A 23,665-nucleotide genomic window follows, 5' to 3' on the forward strand; every position below is an offset into this window, starting at 1 on the left:
GTGTGTGAATGGTTTGCTGTTTGTGATACTATGTTATGTTATACTTTATTTGGGGATTTTCAGTGTATTCATTTGTGTGTGTGTGCGCGCACGTGCACACAATTTTTAAAAGTTGTTTGTGCCCATGCAAAATTGCTTAAACAAATGTTTGGCTTTTTAGATCAGGCCTCAGAAGTTCAAGTGACAATGATGTTAACAGAAAGCTGTAAACTCAGAGGTCTTCATCACAGGTTAGTGCTCTTGAGGATGAGGATGAAGTTGTTCTGATTTGTTCACATATGATTTGAGTGGGCAACAATCTTTATTAAAATCAGACAGCTTTGTGTTCTTCTGCAAAAACAGTTAACTCGACTCCAATTTTTCAACTTTAGTATTCATGCATGCCTTGTTCACAGTTTGCCAAGGAGCACACATGAGGCGTAAGAGAAAGGACGTATTCTTTGCATGTGTTTCACCCAAATAACAGATGAAAATGCCTTGTAATGTAACTATGAAAAGATATTCCGAGATGGTTGGGAACTTCTAGATTATGAAATGGGCCAAAAACTCCATCTTCAAAAGACCTCTAGCTATAAAGCAATTTTCACCTTTGGACTCTAGGAAGTCAAACTCCAATTTTGTCTCACTAAAGGGCCAATATCAAGTGGGGAGGGGATTAACCTCAGATGATAAATTTCCCAGGTTGAAATTATATACAAATTAAGCTTTAAAACTTGATGAACGCTGATGACAAATGCCTTGAGTATTCCTCATTTTCCATGTCTATTTGTTTCCTCATTGGGTCTGTTATTAAGTATTTACTTTCCTTTTAAAATTCTGTCAGTAGCACCGTGACAGCTTACCGTGATGTGGGCTGAATTGTATCAATTTTCTGTACATGGATAACTTCTAAGATTGCTAAATGCTGTTGAGATGCAGGCCTTGCATGTGGTACTTTGGTTCTGGTGTCTGATCGTAGCCTTTGTGATCAGTCATTTTACAAAAGGCCCAGATACTGAGGGTTTACAGAAGAATAGGAAATAGCTTCTTGCGAAGACTCAGTAGCAAGCTATAAAAATGCTGGAAGTCTAAAATTGACAACGGTTGACACAACTCATCTGACATCAAAATATTCAAGATGGTATAAGCCTAAGCAGGCTGCAGATATCTTCAAACTGTGTGAATAGGCAACAAAACATAAGCAAAGTGTAAGTAAGTATAAAGTGATACATGTTAGAGCAAAAATCCTAATTTCACATGTACTCTGATGGGGCCCAAACTGGTAGTGGCAAACTGGAAAAGAGATGGTTGTGGCCCTGGTGGATAGTTCAATGAAAACAGCAACATGATGTGCAGCCATGAAAAAGGCAAATTCCATGCTGGAAAGGGTTTGTAGATAATTACCTACAGAGGCCTATTTCATGGGCATATGTAGAAAGGCTTTTTCCTGTGTTGCCTCCCAAACTATGGAGTGTGCTCCCTCAACAACTGTGATTGGCCCCCATTCTCTTGGCCTTTAGAAATGGTGTAAAGTCTCATTTTTCATTTTGGGTTTTCAAAGTGTGTAGCTTTAACGTTCTAATGTTTTTACTGTTCTTGTTTTGTTTTTAGGTTTTATTGTTTTAAATTGTTGCACACTGCCTTAATAGCTGTTTAGCAGATAAGGTGGTATGTAAATATAAACAAACAAGTTAGCCTGTATTGTAATGCTCTTATAAAAATCTGTGGTGCAGTTGTATTTGGAATACTGTGTACAGTCCTGGATGCCCAATCTCAAAAGGGATATATATTGTAGACCTTGAGGGAGATGCAGAAAGGGCAACAAAAATGATCAAGGATTTGGAACATCTTCCCTATTGGGGGTTTAAAAAAAATATTTGGGATTTTTTAGTTTAGAAAAGAGGTAGGGGTATGATAGTGGCATATAAAGTTATGTATGGTATGCAGAAAATGAATCGCAAAGGCATTTTTCTCCCTCTTCCATTAAACTAAAATATCATGTTCCTGAGCCTTGACCTGTTCTCTAGCTCCAAAGAAGACTTGCAGGCAGAGGAGACTCCTTCCGTTAACCCAACCTGTGCTGTGCCAGGGCCTTCTAGGCCAGAGGATTTGCCTCTGACTGACTCCTCAGATGCAGAGGACACTTCCCTATTACAGCCTTCACCACCCTCATCTGTAGGGGCCAGCAGCTAAAGATCAGGCATTAGCCCTTTAAGAAACAGACTGCTTCTCTGAGGGGGTGGACTGCAGGTCTAGAGCTGCTGGCTTTTATCAGGCTTCAGAAAGCCTTGGGATGTTGCTGAGTCAACAGCTCACCTCCACTGAGTATCAGTTAATTTGGAGCTGGCCAAGGTTCTGAAAGACCCTGCCTGGTCTAATCTTGACTTGCTATTCAGCATACCAAACCTGACTTGACTTGACGCAGTGGGACTTGACCCCACTTCACCTGACCTGATAGAACATTACCAAACTTGCCCTGACGTGGGACGTGTGTTGATCCTCCTTTCTTATACATGCCTTGCTGGTTTCAGTGTCTCTGGGCACCTTGAACCAAGTTGGACAGGACATATAATTAAGTATCACCCAGTGAAATTGATTGGCAACAGATTCAAGGCAGACAAGACAAAGTTCTTCACATGGTGCTTAATATACTTACAGAATTCACTGCCACGAGATGTGATAGTTACTAGCTTGGATGGCTTAAATGAGGGTTAGATAAATTCGTTGAGGATAAATCTGTCAATGGCTATTAGTCATGATGGCTACAGTGGAACCTCCCTTTTCAGAAGCAGCATGTTGCTGAATATCAGTTGCTGGCGAGCAATAGTGGAAGAGGGCTATTTCCTTCTTGTGGACTTCCAAGAAGCATCTCATTGGCCACTGTGAGAACTGTGAAGCTGCACTAAATGATCTAGCAGAAGGCCAGAATGCAGACACATTGCTTAAGCTACACAGGCCTGGGTCTGGTCAATGCCTTAGATGGGAGGCTGTCTGGGAATCCTGTGTACCCAGCCTTGTGTTCCATGATGGAATATAGATGGATACAAATACGTAGTTTTATCAGGAGAAGCTCCTGTCTTTCCCACCAGTGAAACCCCTTCCATTTTCTGTGGTTTGTGGTGATTGAGAGGTGCATCCTCATCTTGAAAAAGGTTGTGCTGCTCTTCCATAAATGTTAAGTCATCTAAATATCTTGGAATGTAGTTGGCTGTTCTTAAGCACTTGAGCGTTTGCTTAATCATGTATGTATTAGAGAGCTAATAAGGATGCGTGCTTGCCAACGTGAATGTTTTTTTTAATCTAGCATGTGCCCAAGATTGTACATTTTAATTAAAGAACACACACTTGGATCTTGCTGACTGAGAGCTGAGTTACACAATCAGCAAATTTACTTGACATATCTGTTGCTGTTCTGTACCACCTCAGACCGTAGGTGGGTGATTAAATGCTTCGGTGATTCCCCATGAAAAAACTTATGTCAGAGAGATGGGTTCTAGGCTTGTCTTCTTTAGCAGTAGGACACCAGGCAGGAAAGGGTTAACTTTTCTCCAATTCAGAAGTCAGGGCCAAACAAGCATACAATGCCAGCTTGAGAGAAAATACCTTCTAGTTTTTGGTTCTGCCTTCTCACCAAGAGGAGCAGTTAGTCTGGGATTTTAAGCTAGAAGTCTCTGCCAACAATAACAAAGTAAAAAAAAGGATAAGAAGAGGAATCGTTGCTTTTTCCTCCTCCTTGTCAATCGATTTAGGGCCGTGGGGGACAGAAAGAGAAAATCATGGTGGCTCATGCATGGCATGTTCGCCTCTCCTCCCCAGTTTACCCAAGTTCCAAGTGGCAGCAGTGCTCCTTAGCTCTCCCTCCCCCTTTGATGGGACAAACAGTAGCTTTCCACACCTCCTTGTTATTGCCTCATCCCTTTTGATCAGTTTATTCTCTTGGCTGCTTGGACCTATACTGCCCTTTGATGCCAAGAGACAGCTCAGTTCTGGTTCTACCTGTTTTTGTTTGTCTCTGTGACCATTCAGTTCTAGCTCTCTTGTGCTGTAATTCAACCTCCTCCTTTCTCTGGTGGGGCCAACCAGAAAAATAGTGGTGGCCTTTTTTTTAATGGGAGCCAACAATCTGCCAGTTTCCTTTTGTTAAACAAAAAGGAAAGGAGAGTGCACCCCTCAAGAAGGGATGAAGGTACCCTAATCTGCTGCCACCTCCCATAGCAGGAGATTATAGTAGGAGGGACCACAGCTCAGTGGTAGAGTGTATGCAGAAGTTCGTATATTCTGCATACTTTGCATGCGGAAATTCGTATTTTCAATACCCAGCATCTCTAGGTAGGACTAAGAAGGAATCCTGCCTGAAACCCTGGAGAGTTCCTGCCAGTCACTGTCAACAACTGGGCTACATGGACCAGTGGTCTGACTCAGGACAATGCAGTGTCCCATGTTCCTGTGAGATGCTACTACTGTGATCTCAGTAGTGGCCGCATCCCTGCAAAATGGTGTTAGGCAAACCACAGCACCCTCGGTGTCAGGGCAGATGGAACACTTCAACTTTAGCGGTCATGCTGGAGGAGGGCATATGAATCCTCCCAAATAGCCAGACTGCATTCACCCTAGAATTAAAACTGGAAGCCCAAAGATTGTACGGCCCCTGTTGGGAACACTGGGAGTCTCCCATTATTCCTCACTCACTTGGTGATGTGAGCGACTCCCACTCTCACAGCCATATTGGAATTGTTAGGGTGCTTCCTGGTGAGCTACAGCCCTTCTAGATGCATGTGTAGTTGAAGACACCCCTATTGTGGCAAAATAAAAATGGACAAGTCTAGGTTTTCCTCCTGGAATGAGAGACTTGGACACATACCCTGAAATGGTTGGTAACTCCCACAACAGCTAAGAAGCTGAAATATGATGCACATGTTGGAGGAACTGGCTTAGCTGAAACCAACCAAAACTGTTTATTGAGTCCATACACCATTCTACATATAAGTATATAATAACAGTTATCAGAGCAAAACAATAAAACAAGGTTAAATTAAGACATATAGGATAAATGAAATAGAATATATGATACAATTAATCCTAAAGACATTAATTAGTTAAACTAACCATACATACAGAACATAAAGTCATCAACCGACTTTACATTATAAGCAGTTCCTATACCATATATCTCCCAATAGCTGATATTTTATTTATTATGGTTTTATTGTGGTTGTATTGTTATATTGTGGTTTTAATGTTCTATATATTTTAAATTGTTTTATTGTGTGTTGTTTGGTTTTAGTTTTTGTGAACCGCCCAGAGAGCTTCGGCTATTGGGCGGTATAGAAATGAAATAAATAAATAAATAAAATAAATATGATCATTAGAAAAGTCTGAAAATGGGACACTTTTACACCATGCAGCCAAAATGTGGGGTATGACATTTCTCATGAAGACTGCAATGGCAGCATAGAGCAAGCCAACCTGCAGAATGTTGGATTCTTGGGAGTTCTGTTGCCTTTCCACATGTTTGAATCATGCTTGGGTTGGGGGATGGGGCATTTCTAGTTGTAGTCAGGAATACATATCCAGGCTTGCAGAATGCAGGCATCACTGATCATTATTATATGAAATTGCAAGTATTCATAGGGTTGTAATTGTCCTAAATAGATTTTTGAAAAAGTACCTCCCATCAGAAGCAAAGCAAGCTTAATACAAAACTATCCTTGAAAGGTAGTTATCCAACCTACTTTCTAAAGCAGCCGCTATTCGAGTGGGGGAATTCAGTATTTTGCAGTAAGTTGTTAATCCTGAGCTAAACGGATATTCAGCTTTCAGCTAGCTGATACAGAGAAGAGAATCCACTAGTTTTATGGCACACTATTTCAGACTAAGGCATGTTTTCCATTTTTCCTTGTAAATATTTATAAAAGCCAGAGAGATGATATACTGATCTTATCATGTGAATGCGATGTCACTTGATTAATGGAAAACATTATTATTATTATTATTATTATTATTATTATTATTATTATTACATATTTTGTGTGTGATTTACTTTTTATTATCCATGTGTATTCATAGTTTCAGCATTCAAGCAGCTAAGCAGTCTTCCCATGGCCCCTTTTAACTAGTCACTATTTTTCATGCAATCATGAAACATTTCCATTTTTCTCCCTTGTATTGCTTTGTAAATGGTTTGGATTGAGATTTTTAAAAAATGAAGTCGTAATATCAGCTTAATTTACTTGCTTGGCTTTAAGAACAAAGGTTGTTTGTACAGATTACTTTAAAAGAAAGATTGAATCAAGGAAATGGAGTAAAACTGAGAGGTGGTATTATGCAATACAAACTAGTATATGTTTGGACATGGGATTATTGTTCGAAGATCTAATGGCACAACAGCAAACCAGAACTACATTTCTTTCAGAAATCTACTCCCTATCACTCACGTTTGTATAGAGGAAGGAGAAAAACCTATGGTGCTTTTGCCTTATATGAACTGGGGAAACCTCAAGCTGTTTTTGCGACAGTGCAAACTAGTAGAAGCCAATAATCCTCAGGTAAGAAGTGGGTAATCTAGGATATAAAATAGTTTGAGTCATCAGTTTAGATTTCATTAACATTCAAACTGTCAAGGCCATGGTGAATTTACAGGGGATTAATCGTCATGAAGAACTCATTATGCACTGGAATCATGAGAACAGTCTTACACACACACACACACACACCCATTAGTATTGTATTTTCTGCTAAAATACATGTAGATTCTTAAATGCAACAAGGGATTTGACCTACAGAATTAGAAAGGAGAGCACTGACAAGGGCAGGGCTGAAACTGTAAGCATAATCCTATTTTTTCCTGTCCTACAAGACCAGCTTCTCAAAATGTCTTACTCTCTCACACCCCTATTTTGTGTTTCCTAGGTCTGGAAAAGCCAGTATTTGTGTTCTCAGGGACACACTATTCTCCAGATGGCCACAACTATATGTTGCTATAAAAATGACTCCATCCACAAGAGGCCTATGACACAGCCAGCACTATTTATTTATTTTTATTTATTTAATCTGTATGCCACTTAGAGGAATTTACCAAAGTGGGGTACAGTACCAAAAAGTAAAGTCAAATCAAAAATAGCTTGTGATTCTTGGTACAAGCATTAGCAGCTTCCTTTGAACTGGAGAACGCCATTTTGAATCACAGTTTTTAAGGGAAATAAGTTGACAATAAGAAATACTTCCACCATAGAAAAGTGGCAGATCATAACTACATTATGAATTTCTGTTAAAAGCAGAATTATTTCTACCCCACCTTTTAATTTCAGAACAATTTATAATTATGCTTCTATATTTCTATAGGCAATTTCACAACAAGATCTTGTACATATGGCTATTCAGATTGCATGTGGGATGAGCTACTTGGCCAGAAGAGAGGTCATTCACAAAGACCTGGCTGCTAGAAATTGTGTGTAAGTACTGAAGTATAAGAGGCTAAAGCTGCTCAAGTAGTGATGATGTAAAATACTCCTTTAAATATCCTGCTGCTCACTCAGTGTTCAAGTCATCCTTTCCCATCACAAGCTGATAGTTTGCACCTGTCAGGCACAGCAAGTGTTATTTTGAAAGTGGAATATAATTAAGAGATGCTTGCAGAGAGTACCAGAACTGGATGCTACAGCACTCAAGCTGACTGAAAGTCTCTGCAGATGTCAGCCGTCATCAGTAGCCTGGAGTCTACCATATGCATGGCCACATTGGATAGAATATGCAATCCTAACTACTTCCATAAGGCTCCACTGTGAACTTCCAGTGTTGTCCTTCTCTGCCAGTATTTATATATAAAAAGCCAGGTCCCAACTTTCCCTCGAGTGTGACTAAGAAGCACACTAAGAAACAGGACCTAGGTTGAGACTATGCAGATAGATGTATGTTTAATTCTTAGTAGTTGGGGTCACTTGGGACAGAGAGCAGGTTGTGGCAACTAATCACTTCTTTGGGGGAAGTAAAGTACTGCACTTGGGAGCAACATTGTATTAATAGCAAAACCTGTCCACCATGCTGACAGTTGATGGCCCAGCCTTCATTGACTAGAATCCTACAAGGATTGCATCCCCAGGGTTCCTTGCAATATACAGGCCCACCTTCTGTAGTTCTAAGTATTTGCCAGTATTTGAAATACTTTCATTTGCCTTAACTATGGACTGTTAAGGTTTATTGTCGCCTTTGTGTAATTCATTATTCAGCCAGCCATCTGTGCATTCATCCATCAGTCCTTAAATAATTTGTAGTAGTTAATAGTTCACAGTAGGCTGCATTCCTGCACACACTGTCATTCTATATTTTGACTAACCAATGGGGCCATTGTGCAAGCGGCTCCTCCTGCCGATTTATTCTGTGAGCAGCCCCTCCCGCTGATTCCGTTGTGTAAGTGGGACCCAGCACTTGCACAACAGAGATTTAACACTTCCTATAGGAAGCCCTGAAATGAGGAAATGCTCATTTCTGGATTGGAACAGGTTGGCAGAACTCCCTTATGCAAGCTCCACTGGCCTGACCTGTTCTAGAAATGAGCATTTCCACTAGTTTCTGGTTGCTCCTGGAAGCGCTAAATCTCTGTAGTGCAAGTGGTGGGTCCTACTTGCAGAATGGAATTGATGGGGGTGCAACAGAATCCGTGGAAGCACAACACCTTGTTGGATGTTATCTATAAGCAGTCTGTCAGGATTTGCTATTAAAACTTAAAAAATAAAATGAGGATTCTTGAAGGGGAACTGTTAAATACTCGCCTATAATTCCAGATGATTTTTTTGTACTAGGGACATTAGGCCTGAATATGTCTAGAAACGCATTGTCATTTTCTGAATGTTACATAGGCAACACTTTAATGACAACTTAATACTTGGCTGTAAATAGCTTAACTGGCCTGTCTAACTGGTTGTCTGTCTATATTTTACTATGCAGCATTGATGATGCACTTCAAGTAAAGATTACAGACAATGCCCTGTCCAGAGACCTATTTCCCATGGATTATCATTGCCTTGGAGACAATGAAAACAGACCAGTGCGGTGGATGGCTCTTGAAAGCTTGGTTAACAATGAGTTTTCTGGTGCTAGTGATGTGGTAAGTTAAGATAAAACCAATGCATATCAGAGCCTTTTGAAATTACGTGGATATTTCTTATAATTAAGATCTCAATTCAGAACAGCTTTTATTTACACCCATCCTCCTCCTTGGGTGTTCAGAATAGCGCCTTAGGCTAAAAGCTCTGAGGGGCGGGGGTGGGTTGGTGTTAGCCTGAGAGAGACCTTGGCTTGTGTGATTCATAGCTAAATAGGGAGTTGAACCTTTTCCCCAAGTTCATCCCCTACATTCTAGCAACTGCATCACATTGACAATATTTTATATTGGAATACTTACAGCAGTTATACAGAGTCAAAGCTCAGCAAGAGATATAGTGGAACCAGGAAATGAAGAGAGAGTGTATTAACTCTCTCTTTTTTTTTTGAAAACCGCCCAGAGAGCTTCGGCTGTTGGGCGGTATAGAAATGAAATAAATAAATAAATTAACTTGCTATTCCAGTGCCTAAGTATGACAAAAGGCGTGAGAAATGTCCCCATACAATTCAGAAATAAATACAGTTGGCCAGACATGGTAAAATGGGTACATCTTTTTCTGGCAGATTCCCTAGTATTGATGGTTTATGACCAAAAGATTCTCTTTCATAGCCCACAGGCACTATGGAAAATGGTTGGCAGAACTGGAATCTTGGTACATTGTCACTGCCAAATTTCAGATATGCATGAGGCTTCATATTTCTCCCCAAGTGCTTTAATTGATATCAGACTTTCTGCTTCTGAAGGAGTAGACTTTCCAAAACCCTTTAAAGCCAGCTAACACAGCCTATGCATTGGCAAGGGGAGTGGGGGTTGTTCAGGATCTTGCCTTGGGCTTTTTTAAAAAAAATATTGAACCCAGAAAGCATTCATGTACAAAATAGGCTTCCCAGCCAGATCAGATGGTTTGGGAGAGGCAGTTCTCTCTGGATATGTGGGCATGGTTTACCACATTATTCTAGAATGTGATTTAACCATCAAGTCTCTGACTTGTGTTGCAGTAGCCTTGGTTCACACATACCTAATGCCTGTTCTACCCTGTGCCTGTTTTTCTTTTCTTTTGGGTGGTTGGCACAGAAGAAAGAGTGATACCTCTTGTATGATGGTCTTCTGTTTGCGGCGCAAGACTATGTAATCTTCATCGTCATACTAGTATTTGCTATGGAGTGTATATGACTATGTGGAGATTCACAGGAATTTCCAAATAGCTATTGGATTTACTTTAGGATCTGCAGAGGAGGGCTATGCTAGAAATCAACTTCTGGTGTTAAAATTACTATGATGCCCTTAGATATGTGGCATCTGACAGTAGGCTGCTTGCCATGAGTAGGGCTGTGCACAACTTGCATGGCCAATTTCACCTTTTCAGACTTTTTACTACAACCAGGAGGGCTAGAATGTTTTCTGAAAATAGAAGCTGAGTTTTGTTCCACATCCTGTTCTCAGCATGTTTATCCCAGGACAGGATATAATAATTTCTGGTAATAATTTTTAAAGTGTTCACTTTTGTTTGTCACTGCAAAGGAGAATTTCAAAACAGATAACTTCAAATCCTTTTTTCCCAGAAAAAGGGTAAGCCCCTACATAAAATAAACCAGACCTGTATTTATAGTTGTGTAAAAATGCATCCTGTATGACAGATGAAAATGCTACTTCAAAGCATTTCCTGGCAGTGGGTGGAACTGGAAGACTTTTTTTTTAAAACATGCAAATCACATTAAATAGTGCCTTTTTAAAGCCCGAACTCAGGGATTGGGAACCTCTGGCCCGTGTTCCAGATTCAGCCCAAGTGGGTTTCCCATCTGATCTGCCAACTTCTTTCCTAGGCTGTCGCCTCTCCCCAGGCAGGGAAAATCTCTTACCTCTGATCAGCAGGTGATCAAAAACAAAAGATTTTCCCTCTTCCTTCTGAATTAAAGTTTAATTGTTGCATGGGGGAACATTTTGGTAGGGGGTTGCTGCTGTGGAGGGAAGCACTAATCTTTCCCTCCCTAAATGTTGTGATCCCCCCTGAAAACCAGCCCACACCTTGTACTGCAGACAGGCTTAATTACTGTGTGATGGGGGAGTGTGTGTGTTTGTGTTCTGTATGAAAATGGGTGTGTGAGAGTGGGGCCTAGGCAGTCACATTGGGGGTGACATGCCTTCAGTGACTAGCCCTGGCCATTTTGGGATGTGCACCCTCTTCCTGCTGGTACGTGGCCCTCGACTTGCTTTCTTGCAGCCAATTTGTCCCCAAGGCCAAAAATGGTTCCCCACCCCTGGCCAAAATTAGCCAGAGAAAATCAGAGCGAGAGGTTCTCATCTCTATTTAAATGTGCCCTATCCCTGAGTTGATCAAGTTAATTAATTGTTGAAGAAACAAGGCTAGCTCTTGGTAGTGTATTTGAAAAAATTATATTCTCTAGAATAGAAGCATTTCTCTATTCCTAAACTTTAACTACTTAATACATACAATTTCTTAAACCCTCAGTATCTAGTTGCTTTCCATCCTGCTCTCTGAAGAAAAGGGGGCATTGATCCGCATTGCACGATTGTGGCAGCCCACCATGGTTTGTTTAAGCCACGGTGAGGTGAGGTGCATACCAGGTGGTTTTTGAATATTCAGGCTGTGGCTTGTTGTGTCGTCCAAAACCAGGCAGTGGGAGTTTTGTGAAGGTTAAACAGCTCTCACATAACCCTAGAATATGCCATGGGTTATGCAAGGGTTATTTAAGCCTCGCACAACCCAGACTGCCCAGGTTTAACCTTCACACAACCCGCGCTACCCAGGACAGCACAACAAACTGTGGCTTCAATATTCATAACGGCCACTAGCACGCACCACCCACCATGGCTTAAATAAGCTACGGTGGCTTATTTGATTGGGCGAACCGGACCACTGGCTGCATTTATTGTGCCTGTTGGTACACATTTAGACTTTGTAGTAATTAAAGGAAAATTGAAACCCATTCTTGGTTTTTACAGTCCCAGTAGCATTTTGCACAATCTTTTATCAGTCTGCCACCAATACAAGGAAATCATAGAATCATAGAATAGTAGGGTTGGAAGGGGCCTACAAGGCCATCGAGTCCAACCCCCTGCTCAATGCAGGAATCCAGGTCAGAGCATCCCTGACAGATGGCTGTCCAGCCTCGTCTTGAATGCTTCCAGTGTGGGAGAGGTAATTGGTTCCATTGTCGTATTGCTCTAACAGTCAGGAAGTTTTTCCTGATGTTCAGCCGGAATCTGGCTTCCTGTAACTTGAGCCCATTATTCCGTGTCCTGCACTCTGGGATGATCAAGAAGAGATCCTGGCCTTCTTCTCTGTGACAACCTTTCAAGTACTTGAAGAGTGCTATCATATCTCCCCTCAGTCTTCTCTTCTCAAGGCTAAACATGCCCAGTTCTTTCAGTCTCTCTTCATAGGGCTTTGTTTCCAGTCCTCTGATCATCTTTGTTGCCCTCCTCTGAACCCTCTCCAGTTTGTCTGCATCCTTCTTAAAGTGTGGTGCCCAGAACTGGACACAGTACTCCAGATGAGGCCTAATCAGTGCTGAGTAGAGGGGAACTAGTACTTCCCGGGATTTGGAAGCTATGCTTCTATTAATGCAGCCCAAAAGAATATTTGCCTTTTTTGCAGCCACATCACAGTGTTGGCTCATATTCAGCTTGTGATCGACAACAATTCCAAGATCCTTCTTGCTTGTAGTGTTGTTGAGCCACGTATCCCCCATCTTGTAACTGTGCATTTGGTTTCTTTTTCCTAGGTGCAGAACTTGGCATTTAATCCCTATTAAATGTCATTCTGTTGTTTTCTGCCCAGTTCTCCAGCCTATCAAGACCACCTTGAATTTTGTTTCTGTCTTCCAAAGTATTAGCTATCCCGCCCAATTTTGTGTCATCTGCAAATTTGATAACATTCCCTGCACCTCCTCCTCCAAGTCATTAATAAAAATGTTGAAGAGCATTGGGCCCAGGACAGAACCCTGCGGTACCCCACTCGTTACCTCTCCCCATTTTGAGAAGGTCCCATTGAGAAGCACTCTTTGAGTCCGATTCTGTAGCCAACTGTGGATCCACCGGATCGTTGTTTCATCTAGCCCAGTTTGAGCTAGTTTGCTCATCAGGATATCATGGGGCACTTTGTCGAAAGCTTTGCTGAAGTCGAGGTATATGATGTCTACAGCATTCCCACGGTCTACAAGGGAGGTTACTTGATCTAAAAATGAGATCAGATTTGTCTGGCAGGACTTGTTTTTGACAAATCCATGTTGGCTTCGAGTAATCACGGCATTGTTTTCAAGGTGCTTGCAGATGGATTGCTTTATCATCTGCTCCAGAATTTTCCCAGGGATTGATGTCAGACTGACTGGTCTGTAGTTCCCAGGTTCCTTCTTCTTACCCTTTTTGAAGATAGGGACAACATTAGCCCTCCTCCAGTCATCTGGTACTTCCGCCGTCCTCCATGATTTCTCAAAGAGAATAGACAGCGGTTCTGAGAGTTCTTCTGCCAGTTTCTTTATTACTCTAGGATGCAGTTCATCTGGCCCTGGAGATTTGAACTCATTCAAAGTCATTAGGTGTTCCTTGATCATATACCTATTGATCTCAAGCTGCAGTCCTGCCCCTTCAGCCTGTACTTTGCCTTTGCCAGGGGGGTCATAGACCCTCTTTTGGGAGAAGACTGAGCCAAAGTAGGAATTGAGCACCTCTGCCTTTTCTTTGTCATCTGTTATTGTTTTGCCATCCTTATTTAATAGCTGAACAACCATTTCTTTCCTCTGCCTTTTACTATGCATGTAGCTGAAGAAAGCCTTTTTGTTGTTTTTAGCATCCCTCGCTAACCTCAGCTCATTCTCAGCTTTAGCCTTCCTGACGCCATCCCTGCAATTCTGTGCTACCTGCCTGTACTCTTCCTTTGTTGCTTGGCCTTCCTTCCACTTCCTATATGTGTCCTTTTTTGTTTTCAGGTCATCCCCAAGCTTTTTGTGAAGCCACAATGGCTTCTTCTGTTGTCTTCCTCCTTTTCTTCTTGTTGGAATTGTTTGTGATTGTGCCTTGAGAATTTCCTTTTTTAAAAGCTCCCACCCATCTTGGACTCCTTTTCTCGTTAGCATCGCTTGCCATGGGACCTTACTGATCATTGTTCTGAGTTTATTAAACTCAGCTTTCCTAAAATCCAGGGTACGCGTTTGACTACCCTCGGCTTCTGCTTCCCTTAGAACCAAGAACTCAAGTGCAACATGGTCGCTTTCCCCCAGAGTTCCTGTAACTGCTACTTTATCCACTAAGTCATCTCTGTTGCTTAGGATCAAGTCAAGGATAGTTGATCCTCTAGTTCCTTCCTGTACTTTCTGTAGGAGGAAGTTATCTTCCACACAAGTCAGGAATTTCCTGGAGGGGCCATGTTTTGCAGAATTTGTCTCCCAACAAATATCGGGGAAATTGAAGTCCCCCATTGCTACTACATCATGCTTCCTTAAAACATTGGCTATTTGCTTTTCAAAAGTTTCATCCTCGTCTTCTCCTTGGTTGGGTGGCCGGTAGTAGACTCCGACCACCAGGTTCCTTTTATTCTTTGCTCCATTTATTTTGATCCAGATGCTCTCGATGGGGCTACCAAGCTCCTCCTCCTCTATTTCTGTGCAGAGATATGTATTTTTCACATACAGTGCAACCCCACCTCCCTTTCTGTTCCTCCTGTTCTTTTTGAACAAGTTATATCCTTCAATGGCTGTATTCCAGTCATGAGAGTCATCCCACTATGTCTCAGTTATACCTATGAAGTCATAATTTCCCTCCTGTATTAAGAGTTCAAGTTCGTTCTGTTTGTTTCCCATACTCTGGGCATTAGTATATAGACATCGAAGACCATGTGCTTCATAGTCTGGCTTTCTTCCTACATGTGTCTGAAGACTATTACTGGGCGCTATCAGAGCTGTTCTTTCCACTGCAGTGCATGTGCCTACGTCCATTGTTACCCCCAACATTACATCTCCCTTCCCCGTAGGATTCAGTTTAAAGCCCACCTGATGAAGTTCTTCATGCTGTGGCCAAACACATTCTTCCCATCCTTTGTGAGGTGCAACCCGTCTCTTGCCAACAGCCCATCTTCCAGGAAGTATAGCCCATGGTCCCAGAATCCAAATCTCTCTCATCGGCACCACCTTCGTAGCCAGTCATTCACCCGGAGTATTTTTCGTTCCCTTTCTATCCCTCTTCTAACTCCTGGAAGGATGGATGAGAAAACTCTCTGAGCCCCAAAGTTATTGAGTTTCCTTCCCAAAGCTTCAAAGTTTGACGTGATTTCTGCGTAGCTCTGCTTGGCGGTATCATTTGTTCCCACATGGATGAGAGGAAAGGGATACCTGTCAGTGGGCTTTATGAGTGCAGGCAACCTTTCAGTCACGTCTCTAATTCGTCCTCCCGGGAGACAACATACCTGGCGAGTCCATGGGTCTTCGCGACATACTTGGGTCTCGATCCCACGCAGCAAGGAATCTCCCACTACTACCACTCTTCTTGTTGTTGTAGGCCTGGGTTTCATCGCCTCTCTTTGACTGACCTTCAGCCTCTTGCTCACTCTCGTGTAGGTTCCCCTGTGATTCTTCCTCTGCAGGCTGTCCTCCAATCTCATCCTCAAGTACCTGGAATCGGTTCCACAGCTCCACTGCTTCCACTGGCGCAGAGTGGTGTCTAGTTCTTCTTCTCCTAACTGTCACCCTTTTCCAAGGAGTATCCTCTACTCCATTTTTCTTCACCTCAGCATTTCCCACTGCCTCATCTTGCTGTTGCTCTTCAAGCTTCTGGTCTTCCCTTTGCTGTTGTAGTTCCCCCATTCTGTCCAAGAACTCTTCATGTTCTCTTATTCCCCTGAGGGTCGACAGTCGCTGCTCCAGTCCACTTACTTTTCCTTCCAGCAGCGTGATCAACTTGCACTTGTTGCAGGTGTAGGCCATGTTGTTCTCCTGCAAGAAAACAAACATTGCACACACCTTGCAGGTCACCACCACTGGAGAGTCTTGTCCTTCCATAGCCTCTTTTCCCTTTTTGTTTCTAGCTTTGTGATTGTTCTAGACTAGCCTGTGCCTGCTCCTCTACTCAGTAGAGGTTAAAAGCAGAGTCCCACTTGTGTGGAAGTGTGTGTTACAAGACAAATAAACGCAAAAATGTTAGTAATAAAATAAAATGAAAAATGAAAAAAAATGTTAGGGGCCTCCCCCTTGACCTCCCCTGCCGAACTCCCCTGGCAAACTCCTTTTAGCTCCCCCTGTCCGCTCGCTCTGGTCGCTCGCTCTCTGCGAGCTTGCTTGCTTCTGTAGTCCCTGGACCAGATGGAGCAGCTTGCTCTGCTGTGCTCTGCTCAGCTGGGAGGCAGGAAAAAAACAATATCAGTATGAGTTCTGTTTGTCATCAAACAGAATATCCGTATGAGTTCTGTTTGTTTTAGCTTTTTATCCCTTTCTCTCTGGCTCTTAGTAATTTTTTTTCTCAAGCTTTGGTGGTCTTTGACTCACGGGTTCAGGGTTTTAAATTGTGTTGCTTTTACAAGTGCCCTTGCGTTTTCTGCATGAGGAATTTTTTTAATATACTCCTGTTTCCAGTATAAATAATATACTCCTGTTTCCAGAATTAGCAGACACATTGTTTAAGTATTACTTTCAGTAATACTTTCACTTTTAATGCAGGCTATTAATTGAACACTAATAGAACTTAGAAAAGCATCTGAGTCATCTTTATTTTGGTGGATCAAAGGTAACTAGAAAGATGATCAGGTGGCAGAGTCTCGCGTACACATTCTATTCTGTCTTCTATTCTAAAATGGTCATCATGGGGCAATTATATCAGTCATACCTTTGGAGATAGTGAGAGTGAACTGGTCTTCCAAAGAATCAAAAGAGTTTCTGTTACAAATAGCAACTTAGTATTTATAAAGCAATTTAGGCATAATTATGTCTGCTTTATAGAATAGTAGCCAGAGATCTTCCTAACTCCCTGAAACAGAGGATATGTAAATGGAATACCCAACAGCTCACAAATAGTAGAATCGACAGATTAAAATCCCCCAATATAATAAAATACTTCCTGTTAAAAGCGAAAACTGTTTTTAGTGCCTTATCCAGTGCAAGACAGATCTCAAGTTGAAATTTCTCCCCCTTCTCCTGGCAGAGAATTTACATGTTTACAATATACCGCTGTCTCCATCAGGTTATTGCACTTGGAAATTTAGTTGATTATTGAGCTTCAGCTGAGGCAGATAAACCAGTGACAGGAATGGCCAAACCACCTCTGTTCTGGTCCTTCCTCACACCCGATTGCTGGTATCATGAAGACATTATTAAAGAAACTAACAGAGGAATCCTATGGTCCCTGGGAGAGCATCCCATGGACCATACCATATTTGGGATTCCTCCTCCTGAGACTGTAGACACTCGTACATCCTTGGGAGGGGGAATCTGATATTGGATTCCACTCCCTCACAGCCGTTGTCAAAAGAACTGTGCCAGCTGCTTTCCAAGGTCTCAATACTAACCTTGTATAACCTCATACAGGCCGAAAAGAGGGCATTCCAGAGGGTGGGAAGAGGAGGGGCTGGATCCACAGAATCCTATGACCTCTCCATCGCCTGTCCCTGTCCAGTGCCTGTATGTCAGCTAGATGGACTCGGTGGATCCTATATCTCACTGGGGGGGCGGTTGCCTGGAGGAGGAGCAGGAGGCAAAAGTAGGGGTTGGACTTGAAGGTCTTATAGGCCCCTTCTAACCCTACTATTATTCTATGATTCTCCTCCCACCCTGCTGGAAAAAGCCCGGTAGTGCATAGGATTTTCAGAAGCCTCCCAGCTTGGAGCCTTCCATCTAATGGGCAGCGATCACTTACCTGGGTGTCAGACCCATTGAACTCAACGAAACTTAACATGTGTAAACATGTATATGACCACACTGAGTTTTTCTTATTGATCCCTTTCCCAATCCTGAAAAGTACACCGCAGTTGAATGGTATTCTCAGTCATTGCTGCACTGCTCCAAGTCTGGGCACAGTTTGGTTGTTAGATTGCATTCTGTGTGGAGTCCCAAATTAAAATGGTAGATTGCGTTGATAAAGCTAATATATGTTGCAGTAAAGTTTCATTTTATGTTGAACGGGATATGAAAAATCTGGAAAATATTTATTAGTTGTTCATTATCACAATTGTACACCAGATCTGTTCATTTTGATGTAGCTTTGATCTGTTTCGAAGATCTATGTGTTAAATATGTCTACTTTGATTTACAGAGCAATCCTAAGGTGTGTGTGGGGTGGGGGAGAAGTCATAGCAGAGGAACTGCTGCTTCCTAAGCCCAGCTGACTTGCAGGAGTTAGGGGTGTACCTTTGCCCCATTTTTTTTAATAAATTCTCCTAAGAGGAGGGAGAATATGCTAGCTGGCATAGTTTGCTGGCCTGATCTTGGGGTTTCTTTGGGGAACAAGTGAGCTTTGGCCTCTAGGATGGAAGTACCATCCCACTTGCGGTGTGGTACTTCTACCACATCCAACAGCCCTCAGATGGCATTTGGCTGTCTTTAGGATTGCTCTGTTAAATAGCAAACTCATTTCTATAGTAAAGTATTATCTAAGACTTATTTTGGTATTTGTTTTAATAAATTAAGTTGTGAGGATTGTAGACAAGGCTTTAATAAGTTTATTTTGAACGTTCAGAATTTTGAAGTTCAGAATTGAGACATCCAGGGCTCTTGCCTATGTACAAATCTGTAACATTTTGAAGTAACATATATACTTTTAAAAAAATGCCAAGTTAGCACAGTAGTAGCTCTGATAGGCCAGTTTACACCACAACCATTTTTAAGAAGATGGACAGATTTAAATACTTTGTGAATAAATGGGCTGTGTCCCATACTTAAATATTTGCATAAAACTGACATTTTTAAAACAGAACTGAAGTGACATTTCTAAAATCTAACCAGTTGTTTTATGCAATACTCTTTCCAGTGGTCTTTTGGAGTAACCTTATGGGAATTGATGACTTTGGGACAAACTCCATATGTAGATATCGACCCCTTTGAGATGGCTGCCTATCTAAAGGATGGATACAGAATTGCTCAGCCAATCAACTGCCCTGATGAATTGTAAGTTGAATGGTGATTCTCAGATAGTGTAGTTGGAAAATATTATCTGTGATTTGTCAGTGAGAACTAATAAATTGTAATGTTAGAAAGAATCATGCATTCTACTTCACTTAGATCAACGTGGTTAGTTTCCTTTCGGTATAATAGCTGGTCAAAGTGTGGATTAGCTAGAAGAAGAATAAATAAGATGAATTGAGTTTTAGTCAGCTTGACTCCAAAAAGATTTGTGAGCCCGCGCTAACTATTTAAATCAGCATTTTATTAATCTGCAGCATTTTAAATAAATTGATAAGATGATTATTTTCTCCACAAAGGACATGCAGAGAGTCTACATGCCTCCAAATGTATTTTTTTACACCCACATCCTTTCTGCTCCCACGTGAGAGATGGAGGGGCCCACTACACTGCTTATACATGGCGAACAGAAATGTGGGATGGGGGCTGATGGCCTTTTTGTCTTAGTGGCTTGCTTCCTGTCCCCACACAGTGCAGGCTTACTCATGACATCTACAGTAGTTCTGGGCAGATGGAACTTGCCTTTGAGTGGGATGGAATATGCTTGGACTTTTATGTTTTGCATGCAGAAGGTCCCAGAATTGATCCCTGGCATCTCCAGGTAGGTCAGGAAAAACTCCTGCCTGAACCCCTGCACAGCTACTGCCAGTCAGTGTTGACAGTGCTGGGCTACATGGACCAATGGCCTGACCTGGTATAAGGCAACTTCCTATGTTCCTATAAATAGGGAAGGGACACCTCTGTGTCCCATGACAAGAGACACCTCTGTGTCCCATGACAAGAGGTAAATATTAAGATCAGGGAACTCAGTCAATATCTTAATAGAAGCACTGAATTATACTTGGTGGTTGTGACTGTGAAAGGTGAGATACAAAGCTTGCATTGCTAGTGAATGTTGAGCGTATGTAAATGTCTGTGTGTTGTGAATTGTATACTCCTCTCTCTTAAACACGAAGTAATATAGTATGGATAGTGAAGGAGTCCTAAAAAAGATAACCAAAGAAGAACCACATTAGATACACTAAGTACAGTTGAACCAGCTCTTGCTCGCCCAGAAAAGGTCCGATCCAAGTAAAATATAGCTGTTCCCTGTGAGCATGGAATTCCCAGCAGAATGTATTGAAGGCCTGTGCCCTACAGGAGCCAGTAATCACATGTCAATGCTGCCCTTACTGACTGTTAGAACTGGATGAATGCAGATAACCAGGTTACCATCTGGTTAATGTGGGGAAATTTGCCTGCTTCTTAAATCTGTGATAAAATGCAACCTGGGCGCTGTCATTCCATCACTAGTTAATGACTTGTTCTGTTGCCATGGAATAAAGGTCTGTCCCTTCACATATCACTGTAGTGTTTTTTCACTACTTCCTGATTCCTTGTTTAGGGAAGTAGATGGTTACTCAGTTCTCAGTTTTAAAAATGTATTCATACTGATAATAGTGGCATTTCAAAGAGCCAATAAAACATTTCCCCCACTCCTTGGAGCCATTCTCTTAGGAACGCGTTCTGTCTGTTTAAAAAGAGTGTGTTGCTTTTAACCCTGTGAAGTTACCTATTGTGTGTAATTTCACACCTTAAAATCAAGATAATCACACACATATACACACCCCACCCAGCCTCCTCATCGTACATGCAGAACTAATTTCAGAGATATGAGTATAGTTTCTCATTTAGCAATAAAAAAACCCTCCTCAAACTCACTGTAGTAATGTGATGATGGGGTTAAACATAGAAACTCTTATAAGACCCTACTCATAGTCTTCTCCCCCATTACCCCTGCTTTTTCTCTCAGTTTCTGTCCACTGTATGTACTTCAGCAATGAACAGCCATTTTCTTAGTCTTCAATAAAATGAGCGTGCGTTTTATATAAAGGTGTTGCTATCAAAATATGCTAGTATTTAAGTGGATCTTTAAAAAACTGCTAATATTTAAATCTTTCAAGAATATATAAACACTTGGAATAGAAATGTGAAACTTAAAATCTGAAAAGTTCCCATGCAGAAAATGCTAGGAAGACATATTGTTCCTTTAAAGAATAACTCTAGCCATGATTGATGTCATGTGCCACAGATTACAAACACTGGTGTCCAAATGACCAAGTAGTTAATGTGGGGAAAGCCTTTCCATGTTGATAAGGACCCCAACCTTAACAACATATTCACACATTAGAATGCATGGCAGGAAAATATCACAGCACACAAATAACAGAGCAAACCTGTAGTAGAAAATCTTACTAGATTGGGCCACTGATAATTCAAGGAGCCTAGTAACTCTTGTGTGTTGAGATTAGTGCATTGGGATGAGAAGGGAGTGATTATAATAAGCTGACTTAACCTTTGCTTACTCTTTGTTTATATTATAGATTTGCTGTGATGGCTTGTTGTTGGGCTCTAGATCCTGAGGAAAGACCTAAATTCCAACAGCTTGTGCAGTGCCTCACCGAATTTCACGCAGCATTGGGAGCCTACGTCTGACAACAGGCGCACATACTCTATTCTACTTGGAAAAGGACACCCTGCTCGCATAACAGTGAAATGTGTCTTTTTATACACACTACAACCTAAACTGCATTACCTGGAAGTAACTTTCCACATAATGTGATTAGGATCAGGGAGCAAGCATGTGAAGCAGCAACACTAGAAGAGTATCTTTGAAATCACTGTGCCTTAAAATAGTCTTTATTTTGTTTTCTTTTTTGTAAGTGTACGTTTTATTCTACATATCACTTATGTGGAAATAAGACAGTTTAATTTCCCAAAATAATTCTTGAAATGTAGGTATAATGGACTGGAACATGAATTGGATAAATTTTGGCAAAGTTAAAGAAGATGTAAACTTAATTCAGAGGTGTTTGAACTGACAAATATGACAGCACATGTGTAAAAAAATCTAAAAGTGGCAAAAGTCATCCCCCTTTCTCCCCCCCCAGCCAAAAAGACGTGTGTGTGTGTGTTGCAGCATCAAAATATTTAAAAGGACTTGACTGGTTTTGGCGTTCAGGTTTGTAGATGGAATAGCCTTTTTTTGTATCAGTTGCTTTTCTTTTAAGACGACAGCACAATATGGTTGGAACCACAAGTGGCCTTTTATTATGTTTTAATCCCATTCTTCAACAACAGTTCTTGCGTGGGGGAGAACTTGCTTTCAAAGTGCATTATCCCCCTTCTAAGACATCAAGAAGTTATGTGAAACTGATTCCAGTTTATCTCAATAAGAGTTAAATGGAGCCTCATGTTAAATGGTTAATTGCAGACAGGACGTTCCAGGTGCTAGAACTTCAGAGAACCACCAAAGCATCCCTCATATTAGGACCCTTTCATCTCAGACTGTAGAATGCAGCTTTTCTTGATAAAAAGGTACCAGTTTATGTGTTTAGGATTTTTTATGACCTTAAAAGGAATATATATATATATATATATATATATATATATATATATGGACACATTTGAAGAGTACAAAAAAAATCTGTATATTATGAGTTAATGAGAAACTTCATCCCTGATACTCTGGTGTTGTATTAGGTTATGGCTTTGCATTAACCAAGATTTAGCTCAAATTCTGGCGATGACTGTGAAACCACTTGATCACCTCTTGGACATTGAAGTCCTTATCAGCAGTGAGTCATGTTACCTCTCTGATTCTGTACTGATTTGATATGCCTACAGTGTTAAGGGATGGTTATTGCTGATTCAAGAATCTGCAAATTGTTTTTTATATTTTGGTAACTGTTCTGTTTTGCTTGAAAGTCTTCTCTCACTCACATGGCTCAAGCGTAAGTGACAGATACTCTCCAGAGGTTAAAGAAAATTCCTGCTATCACTAGAAATTGAATGTCATCTAAATAAGACTGCCCAAACACTTCAGTCTGTGTTATACCACTATGTGATATATATCAGAAAAGTGCTGAGGACCAGCAGTAGCAAGTTTGTGCCTAGTATTGTCTCAGTTCCTCCCTTCCCAGGGCCTGTCCTTCAGGATACATGCATGGGTGTTTTATTCTTCTTGATCTCTGTGACTCACCCACATGGGTTATGCGTCTGTGCAGAACAACCATTTGGAACATTCTAGAGCAGAGCTTGAGGTGGGAACTCTACCCATCTCCTTTGCACACGCTCCAGGCTGTGGCTCCTGCCTCCCACTCAGTTCCTTATCTGTTGCAGCGACTAGCAGCATTTGGAACTTTCTCTGTATTTCACAGTTTCTCCAAAAGATATTATGCAGTTGTCCCGTACAACTCCTGGCTCCCAAACAAGTCCGCAGATGCTTGAATGAGGCCACGGTGTTAAGTGTTGCGTTTCTTTGAGGAATTCCGCTTTCTGTGCAGTGCTGCAACCTGGGCAGAGCCCTCTACTTTCATCAAACACTACCACTCAGATGCCAGAGCACATCCAGATGCAGCCTTTGGCTGGGTGGTCCTCTACAGTTTCGGTGTGATACCTTCCTCCTTCTGGTGAGCTTTCTCGC

At 41.5% G+C, this 23,665-nt stretch overlaps 1 protein-coding gene across 3 annotated transcripts in view; it reads left to right on the forward strand.

The window, feature by feature from the left end:
* The window catches only part of RYK (receptor like tyrosine kinase), a 59,901-nt gene extending 36,837 nt beyond the window's left edge, over positions 1 to 23,064 (forward strand). For all 3 annotated transcript variants that reach the window (XM_084846948.1, XM_084846947.1, XM_084846949.1), the window contains 6 exons: positions 161 to 230; positions 6,392 to 6,524; positions 7,321 to 7,430; positions 8,923 to 9,082; positions 19,049 to 19,185; positions 21,564 to 23,064. In XM_084846948.1, coding sequence (XP_084703074.1) covers positions 161 to 230; positions 6,392 to 6,524; positions 7,321 to 7,430; positions 8,923 to 9,082; positions 19,049 to 19,185; positions 21,564 to 21,675 — 722 coding nt within the window. In that variant the 3' untranslated portion in view covers positions 21,676 to 23,064. The remainder of the gene's footprint in view (positions 1 to 160; positions 231 to 6,391; positions 6,525 to 7,320; positions 7,431 to 8,922; positions 9,083 to 19,048; positions 19,186 to 21,563) is intronic.
* The last annotated feature ends 601 nt before the right edge of the window (positions 23,065 to 23,665 follow it).

Source organism: Heloderma suspectum, chromosome 3 (genome assembly GCF_057233095.1).
Source record: "Heloderma suspectum isolate Gila_16-S chromosome 3, 16-S_ref, whole genome shotgun sequence".
NCBI classification, from domain to species: domain Eukaryota; kingdom Metazoa; phylum Chordata; class Lepidosauria; order Squamata; family Helodermatidae; genus Heloderma; species Heloderma suspectum.